Source organism: Hemicordylus capensis, chromosome 10 (assembly GCF_027244095.1).
Source record: "Hemicordylus capensis ecotype Gifberg chromosome 10, rHemCap1.1.pri, whole genome shotgun sequence".
Taxonomy (NCBI): Eukaryota; Metazoa; Chordata; class Lepidosauria; order Squamata; family Cordylidae; genus Hemicordylus; species Hemicordylus capensis.
Window position 1 is genome coordinate 29,946,192 of NC_069666.1, and position 11,489 is coordinate 29,957,680.

The 11,489-nt window shown below is 59.0% G+C and overlaps 1 protein-coding gene across 1 annotated transcript; it reads left to right on the plus strand.

Annotated features, from left to right (window-relative positions):
- The first annotated feature begins 1,580 nt into the window (after positions 1-1,580).
- On the plus strand, positions 1,581-6,134 carry RSL24D1 (ribosomal L24 domain containing 1). The gene is made up of 6 exons (XM_053271768.1): positions 1,581-1,734; positions 2,392-2,505; positions 3,102-3,174; positions 4,213-4,276; positions 4,763-4,848; positions 5,754-6,134. Exons 1-6 carry the CDS (start codon positions 1,654-1,656, stop codon positions 5,825-5,827), a joined length of 492 nt encoding a protein of 163 aa, XP_053127743.1. The 5' UTR covers positions 1,581-1,653; the 3' UTR covers positions 5,828-6,134.
- The last annotated feature ends 5,355 nt before the right edge of the window (positions 6,135-11,489 follow it).

Here is an 11,489-nt window from a genome sequence, read left to right on the forward strand (position 1 = left end):
TGCTCTTCCCAGAGCGGCTCCACCCCCTGAGGGGAATCTCTTCCAGTGCTGACACTTCTAGTCTCCCTTTCATATGCAACCAGGGCAGACCCTGCTTAGCTAGGGGGACAAGTCCTGCTTGCTGCTACCACAAGACCAGCTCTCCTCTCCATATGTGCTTTGATCCAGGAACTGCGCTTGTCCACTGTCATCTTCTGAGGCTGCACTGATGATCAGCTGGCACTGACCAGGAAGGAGTCAGCTCTGTATGGTCTCATTGCAGAACTCGCTCACTCCCTCCACAGTGGAAGAAGGTCCTGAAATCCTCAGAGAGACAGGAGGAGGAGGGAGGAGGAGGTGGGGCATTTTGCCCAAGCCCCATTCTCTTCTAGGGACTGAGTCACCTTCCTCATGCCCAGAGGCCGCAGGTGAGCTGCAAGCATCCATTGCAGCTTTGCCAGCTGAAAACAGGCAGGCCCTTTGCTGCACAAAAGCACCCAGCAGAGCTGTGCCTTCCAGCAGGGTGCTGCTGCTGCCACCCTCTTCTCAACCCTGGGTCCGCAGCAAGGTTCCCTCTTAATTTTTTTTCATCTGTGTGCTGAATGAGTTTTGTTCTGGATGGTGGTATGTGGTGTGTGTGTACGTACATTCAGAATGGGGCCTTCTTGATTCAGCCTGAGCGGGATCTAAAATCAACTGAGTGGACATCAAAAAACTTGTGTGTGTGCACACATGTGCATTTAGAGTTGCCATGCCACCCGGAATTCCAGGTTCCACCCAGATTTTAAGCATCTGACCCAGATTTCTTAGCCCACCCAGATTCACCTGGATTTCAGCTTTCTTTCTTTCTTTTTCAAAAAAGCTAAGCTCTAACCCTTGTAGAAGCAGTTATGGAGCAAAACGTGCAGTCACTCTTCTGCTCAACCACTGGACTTGGATTAAGAAAGGAAGAGCACAGGAGGCTCACTGGGAAGTTTTCACTTCCACAAGTACAGTCATCCCCTGAGGAATGTGGCCTGTTTTTTATCAGCAGGGGATCTCTATCGGGCAGTTGAGAGGATAGTTTCCTTTTGATGTAAATCACTGCCTGCCTACCAGGCTATGTATTGTAATGTTTAAGGATGTTGGCTTTACATTCAATGCATGCCTACTTAGGAACATAGGAAGCTGCCATATACTGAGTCAGACCATTGGTTCACCTAGCTCAGTCTTGTCTACCCAGACCAGCAGCGGCTTCTCCAAGGTTGCAGGCAGGAATCTCTCCCAGCCCTCTCTTGGAGATGCTGCCAGCACCTACCCTATACCAGACTACCCTATAAACCAATCGGAGTGGGACTAGGCTGATTGACGCATCAGGCAGCCAACCAGAGTTGAAGGGCGAGAGCCCCTGCTGGGCCTCGGCAGGCAAGGCTGCTGCACCATCCTCTCGAGCTCAAGCGGAAAAGCAAACGCATCGCAGCGCTCTCCAGCCAAGCTCTGGCCGCGGCGAGGACCCCGCAGGAGGGAGTCCGTCATTTTGTGATTACGTCATGATGAAAGCCCACCCGTTCCGGCCCATGTGCCTCCTTGCGCATGCGTGGCCGGGACACCGCCAGCCGGAGGCGCTCTAGCTGCCGCAAAGAGCAACGAGACCGGAACTTCCGTTCTCGGCCTTCCTTCCGGCGCGGCGGGAAGATGCGCGTGGAGCGGTGCTACTTCTGCTCCGGCCCGGTCTACCCGGGGCACGGGACGCTCTTCGTGCGCAACGACTGCAAGGTGGGCGGCGCTGCCTCTGAGCACGTGCAGAGGGCCGTGGAGCGCCCCTTCGCCCGAGCAGGCCGAGGTCCGGCCGGTATAGCCCCGGCTGCCGCCCTGACGGGCCCCGCGTTCTCAGCCGGGGCCGGAGAAGGATCCCTCTCGGCGCTCCTTCGTGCTGCGGGGCGGGCGAGCCTCGGCAAGCCGGGGGCGGAGTCCGACTACCGGGGAGCCAGGCAGAGGCCCAGCAGGGCCTACCCCGGCACCGCTGCGCCCTCTTCGGCCGGTGGCCCGGAAGCCCAGCGGCTCCTGCCTCCTTCCCGAGGCGGCCCGTAAATGGCGCTTGTGAGCGGGGTTCCCTGTAACGGGTTCCCAGATGTTGACTACAACTCCCAGCATCCTCGGCTGCAGTGGCCTTGGCAGGGGATGGTGGGAGTGGGAGTCGACCACACCTGGGCTTGCGAGGCCTCTTCCCTTTGCCGAAGGCGGGCAGGGGTCCGCCAGGGCCTTCCGTCAGGGAAGCGGCTCCGGGCGTGGCCTGGGCCCTTTGCCATGCCCTTCCCCACCCTGGGAGCTGGCGCAGGCCTTGGGCGCTTCTCTGAAGCGGGGCCTGGGTAGGCCAGAGAGAGGACCTGGGCTTCTGAAGCTGCTGTGTTCCTTGGCTCCGCCTCCTCGCAGGTGTTTCGGTTCTGCAAGTCAAAATGCCACAAAAACTTCAAGAAGAAGCGGAACCCCCGGAAGGTGCGGTGGACCAAAGCCTTCCGGAAGGCATCTGGGAAAGAGTTGACAGTGGTGAGTGTGCAGCTGGACGTGGGCGATGCAGGGCTCACATCCCCCCCCCCCCCGAAATAGTTGGGACTGCCAGCATGGCAGTGGTCTTATTTGGAAATGACAGGTGGAGTCTGGGGAGCTTGTGCATGCTACTTTCCATGTAGAGTAGCATCTAGAGTGGGTGAGCTGCTTGTGTCCAGTGACTTGGCTCTGGCCCACTTGCTCGTTTGGCATCCCGCAGTCTGGTTCCTGCGGAGTATTCTGCGTGGTCCACAGCACTTTATAGTTGCAGCTCCCCACCGTTGGTGTCCATACAGTTCACTTTGCAGTGGTAATAATGCCTTGGGTGCCTTATTGCTTGAAAGGTGGTATAGAAATGCAGAACATCACAATAATTAGGGAAAGGTTGTTGCTGAGGTGGGTTTCGGGGTCAGTGGTGGTGGGTGTGCAGCTATTGGAGAGTGAAAGTCTGTTTCCTGTCCCTGGCCTGTTGTACTAAACAACTGGACTGTCATTTCTGAACCTGCTCATTTGCTCTGAAGTATTTCTGGCTAATATATAAGGTAAACAAGTATTTGGGTTGTACCTGGTTAACTTATTTGCTTCTATCTGCACAGGACAATTCATTTGAGTTTGAGAAACGGAGAAATGAGCCGGTAAAATACCAGCGAGAGCTTTGGAATAAGACAGGTAGGTCCACTTTCACTGTGATAAGTACAGCCCTGCTGGATCAGGCCAAGGCCTATCTAGTCCAGCATCCTGTTTCTCACAGTGGCCCACCAGATGCCTCTGAGAAGCTCACAGGCAGGGGGTGAGGGCAGGCCCTCTCTCTTGCTGTTGCTCCCTTGCAGCTGGTATTGAGAGGCATCATGCCCTCTGAGGCTGGAGGTGGTCTCCATGAATGATGGAGGGGGGAAAGCTCTGAAAACTTGACCCTCTTGCAACACTATCTAGCATCACAGTTCAGCAGTTCACAGGATGTAAAATGTAAAGGTACCTGTAATTTTTACATCAACACTTTCAAATGGTATGAGTAGTGAACTTGTATCCTGCAAGCAGGTTTTTTAAATTTTTGCAAAGCTCGTCTCTGGTGCAGATACTTACACGTGTAAGTATGTGTGGCCGCATCATGGAGGCACTCTCCTGCTGACACCTTCCCTAGAACACCTGTAGAGAGCCTGCAGCTGGGTGCCCAGGGGGCTCTCTCCAAGTAGTTGGTAACTTAGCTGTTCAAGGGTTCCAGATAATGTGGTGGCTCTTTTTTCCAGTGGTCTAATGAATGTGCATCAGTTGAGGTTGGAAGGTGTCACTGTGACCCCTCCCTGCACACCTATTCACTGAACATGTATGTAGGGTTGCCCCATAAAATATATTGTTGGGTATCAACATAGCATTTAGTGCCTTCAAAATGTAGAAAGTACTTCATTTACAAGTTCTGTAATTTGAACAATGACCCTGTAAAGTAGCCAGTATTCTTTTCCCAAGGCAGGTAGAGGGGACTGAGAGGGCTGCTCAGAGACCCTCTCACAAGCGATGGGCTTCCAGGTTCATACTACACCAGGTTTCCATATAGGATATGACAATTTTGGGGACCAAATTTCAAGAAGAATTCAAAAGACGACTTGACTGAACTGCAGAGAACGTTTAATGTTTATAAATGCCTTGGGATTGTTTTTAATGAAAGGCGGTATATACATTTAACAATAAAATAAATCAAATGTTTTGCAGTGGATGCAATGAAGAGAGTAGAAGAGATCAAGCAAAAGCGACAAGCCAAATTCATCATGAACAGGTATGAGGACATGTCCCCTCTGCGAAACCTCAGCAGGAAAGAGCTTTTGGCTCCAGCTACATGTTCTGTGCTCAGAAATAATTGGAGTTCTGCAGCTGGAATTTGAGAGAAGCTAATTGGAGGGTCTCTGCACACTTTCAAGTTGTCACAAAAAAGAATCTCCACCCCTCCCCCTTCGTAAAATGGGAATAAGGCAATCTGGAGGCAAAGGCAATGAAAAGCACCTGTTGGTTAAATGTGAGGAAGAGTGGGTGGGCTCAGCTGGTTACTGTCTGGCATCTCCACTGTCCAAGCACTCTCTACTGCATTCCTCTGTCAAGAAGGTTTTCTCCCAACTCCTGCTTGTGTGAGCAGTCTCCAGCGCCTTCTTGGCAAGCAGGAAAGTGCACTATACGCTGTGTGAATTTAGAGGCTACTGCTATATACCCTTTGCATTTGATTCTGGACTAAGTGTGTTTTTTTCTCCTGCCCCCACCCCCCCCCCAGATTAAAGAAGGGCAAAGAGCTGCAGAAAGCGCAGGACATCAAGGAGGTCAAGCAGAACATCCACCTCATTCGAGCGCCGCATGCAGGTGAGATGCGGCGGGTGGGGATATGGCGCTGCGGGTGGCAGGAAAGCTCCTAAAGTTGAGTTGTAGCTTTCTAAGCAGCCCTTTCAGACATCAGCCAGTAGCTCAAATTGCCTAGCAGGACTTCTTAAGGCTCTGCTGTTAGCATCTGTGGATTTGGGGGCGGTGTTCTCTTTCTCCTGACAGTCCAGGGTCAGTCAGGTTGGGCCTGACTAGCAGCAGTTGGGGGAGGGGAGGGGAGGGGAGGAGGGGTTCCTTTGAGCCTATGTCGGGGAGGTCTTGGATCTGCCTGTTTAGCGGGGTAAGTGAAACGCCTCGAAGGAGAATTCATTCGCTTGGCTGAGAGAGAGCACTTCTTCTGCCCCAACCCGGCACGGAAGTTCCCCTCGGTCTCTTGCTCTGCCTGCCTCTGGGCTGGCTAGGAAGGCAGGAGTCCTCCCCTGCGATGGTGCCTGACGGCTCCCCAGCCAGGGGCTTTCCCTGGAGGATTGCCTCCAAACAGGGAGGTTCCACACCCTGGGACCAGCGTGTGGGAAGAATAACTGGGTCCCTCTTGACTTCATCTGGTGCAAGACTGCCACCATTAGACCATCTCAGCACGGGATCCTGCGGGTCAGGTGCCAGGGAAGGCTCTCCCTTCCATGCCCTGCTGGGGGGTGTCCAGAGGCTGGCTGCTCTTGGGACCTCCATGCTGTGCTGGGTGGGCCTCTTGGGCTGATCCAGCAAGGCAAATGGTGCTGAGCCAGATCGACGCGGCTCTGTGGAACGACAGTTGGCACCTGCTTTCCGCCAGCCTGGAAAACAAACCTCTCCCCAGTCTTGGAGCTGCCTCTGCAGAGGGGCCTCTTCCATGATTTCCAAGCACGGCGACGGTGGAATCAGACATTTTCTCCTCTCTCCTTCCTCAGGCAAAGCCAAGGAGCTGGAAGAGAAGATGGTCCAGAAGCTGCAGGATGCCCTGGAGATGGAAGACGCTGCCTAGAACGTGGCTCTCTTGGGCTTGGGGGCTGCCCACGCGCGAGGCGTGACTTGCGCAGTGAAAGGGGCGCTTTTGTCCCTGCCCTGCCAAGCCTCGTCTGCCTCCTTCTTGTGCGGCAGCCCCGGATGCCGCTTTCTGTTGGGATCAGCACTTCATTGCAAAAATGAGGCAAGGGGAGCCAGATCGCTCGCACGGAGCTGTGGATTCAGACATTGTTCAGGCCCCGTGAGATCACCAAGGCCTCCAATAAAGCCTTTGGCTGGGGGTTGGTGGGCGGAGTCCTTCGGCCCTGCTCAGCCTCTGCCCTGGATGCGTGTGCCTGTTCTTGGGTGAATGACTGTGCGAAAGGGAGCCAAGGTGCACGCTACAGAGAGGAGGTGCACTGCCAGCTGTGCATTGAGCATGGTGCACACAGATCCGTATATGGGACAAGTGTTCAGCGAATTGGACTCCTCTCTCTTGGGACGTCTTAAATCCAGCATGCTGTTTTGTGGTGCTTGGGGGTGGGGGGAAGTTACCTTGCAACGGGAGTGGCACCCCCCACCCCACCCCACCCCACCCCACCCCTGGAGCTGCACTGCAGCCACTGGATGGGCCAGCACCTGAGCTCATGTTTTCCTGTGGATGGTGCCCAGGGCTTGGGGCCACGAAACGGGGGCTCAGCTCAGCTCTTAACCCTTGGCTGCAGCAGCTCTCTGGACGGCAGGCGGGTTTTGCAGATTGGGAACAACGGAGCAAGGGAGGCAGACCAGGGCAGTGCTGAGCTGCTGCTTCCATTTGCCCCACAGCAGCTGACTCGGGTGGGCTGGCACTGTTTGCAAAACGACAGAGCAGCATGCTGAATTTAAGAATGGCAAATGGGAGACCAGGATCCATGAGGCTGCTTTCTCCTTCGAGCTTGCTTTCCTTCAAGGGCTCCTACACTGCCCAGTGTTCCCAGAGCCTTAGGCAGAGACCATTGAGACTGGGGAGGAGCAGGGGGAAGTGTGGGGCGGGGAGTTGAGTGCACCAGCCTGAACCTGAGAGTTGTGGGAGCTGGGCTGGGCTGGCTGGGCTGGAGTGTGAGGTTTGGCACAGACCTCACTGTGGCCTTGTCAGGCCTGCCCTCCGTGCTGCACTGCTGCCCCCCCCCCCCCCATCGAGCTGCAGATCCAGAGCAGGGTGTGGCTCTTGCACCGCAGAGTGCCGTTTGCTTTGTGGCCCACTTTCCCGAGCAGTTGGCCACCACTGATCTCTGTCTAGTGGCATCTCTCCGCGTACGCAGAGTCACGGCCTGCTCGCTGGGAGGACCCTTTCTGGCCCATGGCCCTGCCTCTGGCTTGAGGAAATGCTCCCTGAACTGCTCTGCTTCTGAGCAAGGGTGCAGGATGAGGGTCTTGGGGAAACGTCCTCGAGGGGCTGCGCACACTGATCAATGCAGCCAGCTCCCGGAGCCCTGATGCATAATGAGGCCTGTTCGACCTTCAAATATTAAAGCCGATCGATGCGAGGCTATTCTCTGGATGGAGCGGATTAGAAAGCCGCCTCCACCCGCGCGCCAGCACAGAGCCCGGCTCACTAAAATGGATGGAGTTGATGCCCGCACAGCCAGGCCTCTCTCGGCTGCACCGAAAACGGGCTGGGGAGATTCCGAAGGCCGGGCGAAGCCGGAGGAGCTGTGGAGGTCCAGTGCACTGCTCTTGCCGAGGGAGGGGTAGGCGGGGAAGAGAAGGGAGAGAGCCCTGCGGGGGTCCTCTTAATTCACCTATTTAGGAAACTTCCTGCGCATCAGCAGGAGAGCCCTCGGAGTCCCTGTGCGGACCCGAAAAGTACAAGCTCACCGAAAAGCAAGCAAGGCAAAGTGGATGCTTTTCCCAGGGTGAAGATGGCTCTTGTGCAGCCGGGGCCCCGCAGCCCGCCTCCTGGCCTGTCCTAAGAGCGCGGCCCGTCTCGGGGAGGGAAGGAAGGAGGGAGGGATGCCCGGCAGGGAAGCGCCGGAGACTCCCCGGGAGGAGGAGGCGGCTGCTGCTGCTGCTGGGGGGCTGGCGAGTCGCTCCTCGCGGGTGCTGCAAGACGTGTCTGGAGGTGAGCCCGGAAGACTCTGCCCTTCTGGGTGTTTTCGGAAAGCGCCACTAGTTCGAGTACGGCTCGATGAACCCCATCAAGCCGCTGCGGGAGGCGCCACCAAGGGCCGCCGCTGCCTCTGGAGCTGGAGGGAGCCGGCGGCCGAGGAGGTCGCCAGCACCAGCAGGCAGCAGCGGGGTGGGGCGCCCCGGAGGGGGAGGGGCTCGCTCTGGGGTCCTGGCTCCGCCCTCCTCCTCCGGCCGGGGCTGCTCCTCCCCTCCCTGCTGCGAGCGGGGGCGGGGGGGGGGGGGCGAGCGGAAGAGTAAGCGCCGCCGCCGGAGCGTGGCGACCACCCTGCCGCGCTGGGCTTGCTCCGACCCGCCTCCCTGCGATTCGTGCGCCCTCTGCGCTGTGTCTGCGTCTGGCACACCAGCTTGGGCGATTCTGCACAATTCTTGAATTCTGAGGGCGGCAAGGGGCGTTACTCGAGGCGAGAGAGACCCTTTCCTTGCTGCAGACAGCTACCCAACTGATGTAGCGAGTCCAGCTTTACTAGCCTCAGGGCAGCTCTGATGGGCCTAATGACTAGCTGGCCACCTCGCCAGGTTGCGGGGGGCGGGGCTAGCCATCGGATGGCGAGGCTGCCTTATCTTAATTATGCTGGGCCTGGTGGGTAGAAGGTCTGGTCTTCCAAGTGGGGCTGAAGGCACAAATCCTGGTGGCAGAGGCACTGGCTAGTCCAGGAGCAGCCCTTGCATGTCCCAGCCCAGGAAGCCGGTCACCAGCTTTGGTGAGGAGGAGGAGGAGGGAGGAGGAGGAGCTCTAGCTGAGCTGGGGGCAGGATGGACCCCCAGGGTTTGTTTTGAGGCCTGCCAGGGACAGGAAGGACCCCCTGGGGTTTATTTTACATTTGAGCACAGCTGCAGTGTGTGTGTGTGGGGGGGGCGACTTCCTTGGTGCAGAATGGCAGCAGGGAGGCCTCCCACCCCCTCGCTTTGTGAACCCGGCAGGGTCCCTGGAAAAGCCCTGGCTCTAGACGCCCTTCTCCCCTTGGCTAGACAGAGTAGACGTCCAGCTGCAGGCTCCTGCTGGCAGCCCTGCCGGGGAACAGTGTCTAGCCCCATCTAAGACACCTGGTTGGGGGGCGGGGCTCAGCCTCTCTGAAGCTCCTGTGGCTGCTCTAGTTCTGGATTTTCCGCATCAAGCAGGGGGTGGACTAGATGGCCTCCAAGATTCCCTTCAGCTCTAGGATTCTGTGACCTGTTGCATTAGCACCAGCACTTCCATGCAGCTGGAATTCTGCAAACTTGCAGTGGACCCCTGTGGGGGGGGGAGAAGAAGAGGGGCTCCCCTAGCCCCCACCCCCCCCAGCTTTGCTGCATATTTGAGAAGCCCGGAAGCAGCAGAGTCTTGAGTGGAGGAATGGGAAAGCGGGGGCGGGGGGGGGGCTGTCGTCTCCAGCAGCCGCTCTAGGTGAGGCCAGCCTGTCCAGACGAGAGCGGCTGGGTTTCTGCACAGCCAGGTGGTCCAGCCTTGCTATGGAGGCAGGCCAGCCCCCCCCCGAAGGAGGATCCATCACAGTGGGGGGGGCCCACTGTGCAATGGGCTCCAGGAGGCGGCGGCAGCAGGATCGCTGCAGGCTGGCTGGCTGGGAATGGGCCGGGTTGGCCCTGCTGCCGCGGAGGCAGCCTCTCCCCTTCCCTCGTTGTGCCTGGAGAGGGCGGGCGGGCGGAGGGCGGACACACGCTCCTTCTCCTTGCGGCGCGCTGTCTCTGCCTCCTGAAATCGATTTGAGGCTGTAATTAGGAGGCTGGCTGGGAGCTCAGCCAGGGAAGCAGCCGGACCCGGCAGGCTCTCAGCAGCCCTGACTGGAGCAAGCGCAAAGGCCCATGCCTCTGAGAACGTACAAAGTGCCAGGCCAGCCTCAGAGTTGGCTCTCTCCCCCGGCGCCTCTCCTCCTCGGGCTGGCCTTCCTGCCAGCAGCCCGCAGGCAGCCTCCAGCCAGTCTGCTCCTCCGGGGCAGTTCATGCTCGCCACGTCTGTCGGCACGCAGGAGCAGAGCTGGCTGGTCCTGGCCGAGGCGGCAAGGGGGCCTCGGTGCTCTGGACCGCCCGGAAGCCTGGCGGCGGCAGCAGCAGCAGCGTGGTGTGGGCTGTACCCCTTGGGATGGCGGGTGGCAGATCCCCTCCTTGGAGGGGGCGGCGCCTCCTGGGGAGAAAGGCCGTCTCCTGGCCCTGTGCCAGCTCCCCATCTGCAGGCAGCTTGTTTGTCCACAGGGGAGCATTTCGAAATGTGGTCCCCGCCCCCCGGGCATGTGCAGAGTGCCAGTGCAGGGCTCTGCCACCTGGCTTTGCTGTATGGCTGGACCAGCCTGTGTGGAGAGAAGGGCCAGGGGAGGGAGGGGAAGCCAGGAGTCGCCCCCCCCCCCCGCCCCCCAAGGAGAAACCTTAACTTGCCGCTTTTAACCGGGCCAGCTCTGCCTTGCGCTCGTCTTCTGCGCTGATTCGATGGCAGCTGAGGAGGCAGAAATGGCTCTTGATTGGAAGGCGCCTTGCCCAGCCCCGCATCCTTCCTGCCGACCTGGAAAACCCGGATGGATGTTGCCTTCCACGTTCGGGCGGGATATCCCTTATGGCCGCCTCGGGGCAGAGGCGTAACTATAGGGGGGGCAGGGGGGGCACGTGCCCCGGGCGCCATCTTTTCTGGTCACGTGGGGGGCGCCGCCATGACAAAAAAATTTTTTTAATTTTTTTAAAAAAATTTTTGTTAATACAAATGTTTCCTGCTCAGTGCAGCAGTCAAGGGAGCGTGTCGGCGCCCCCTCCCCCACGAGCGGTCCCTTCCGCCCCCCCATTGCTTTGCTGGCGCCTGGCGGCCTGTCAGTGGCCTGGCTTCGCGGCGGCGGCGGGCGCTTGTGAGGAAAAACCTAAGTATAATGTAGTATGTTGGGGGGGGGCGGGGGGCGCCATTTCAGTGCTTGCCCCAGGCGCCGTTTTCCCTAGTTACGCCTCTGCCTCGGGGTGTGCTGGGCACACACGGCCGGCCTTTGCTGTCTCCTTGGGTGCTGAATTGATGCCTCCTCAGCAGCACTGGCCCCGGGGCTCCCGACGGCTGCCCCCCCCGCCCCCCTGGACGGCTGCCCCCCCGGCCCCCCTTGACAGCTGCCCCCCCGCCCCCGGCCGCCCAGGAGCGTGGCAGCTGAAGACGGGGAGGCCGCCGTGGGCAAGCCTCTGCAGCCAGGAGAGCAGCTGCACCTGCAGATGCAACCACCGTCCCCACTTGCAGCCGGCCGGCCGGCCAGAGGGGCAATGCAGAGGAACCCCCCCCCCCGCCCAGCCTGGCTTTTGGCTCAAGCCGCTCAGCCCTCGCAGGGAGCCGGTCCCAGAGGCGCCTGCGTGGATCTGGGCGGAGGCGGTGGCAGCAGTGCTGGGGGGAGCGAGCGCGCCCAGCCAGCGGCCTGTTGGGGGGGCAGAGACCCCTTCGGCCCTGGACTCGCCTTTGTGCCAATGCCAGCCAGTTGTGGGGCCAGCCGCTTCTTGCCAGGGCCCTGGGGGCTGCCCTCCGTGCGATCCCAGCAGGCAGCTGCAGGACGGGGGGGGTCTCCTGCCTGGGATGCTCCCCC

What these genes read in the sequence shown, in the direction of transcription:
- RSL24D1 (XM_053271768.1), top strand. Translation starts at nt 1,654, where the DNA reads ATGCGCGTGGAGCGGTGCTACTTCTGCTCCGGCCCGGTCTACCCGGGG. An exon ending in TCGTGCGCAACGACTGCAAG is followed by an intron (nt 1,735 to 2,391) that starts GTGGGCGGCGCT and finishes GCCTCCTCGCAG; the next exon opens with GTGTTTCGGTTCTGCAAGTC. An exon ending in CTGGGAAAGAGTTGACAGTG is followed by an intron (nt 2,506 to 3,101) that starts GTGAGTGTGCAG and finishes CTATCTGCACAG; the next exon opens with GACAATTCATTTGAGTTTGA.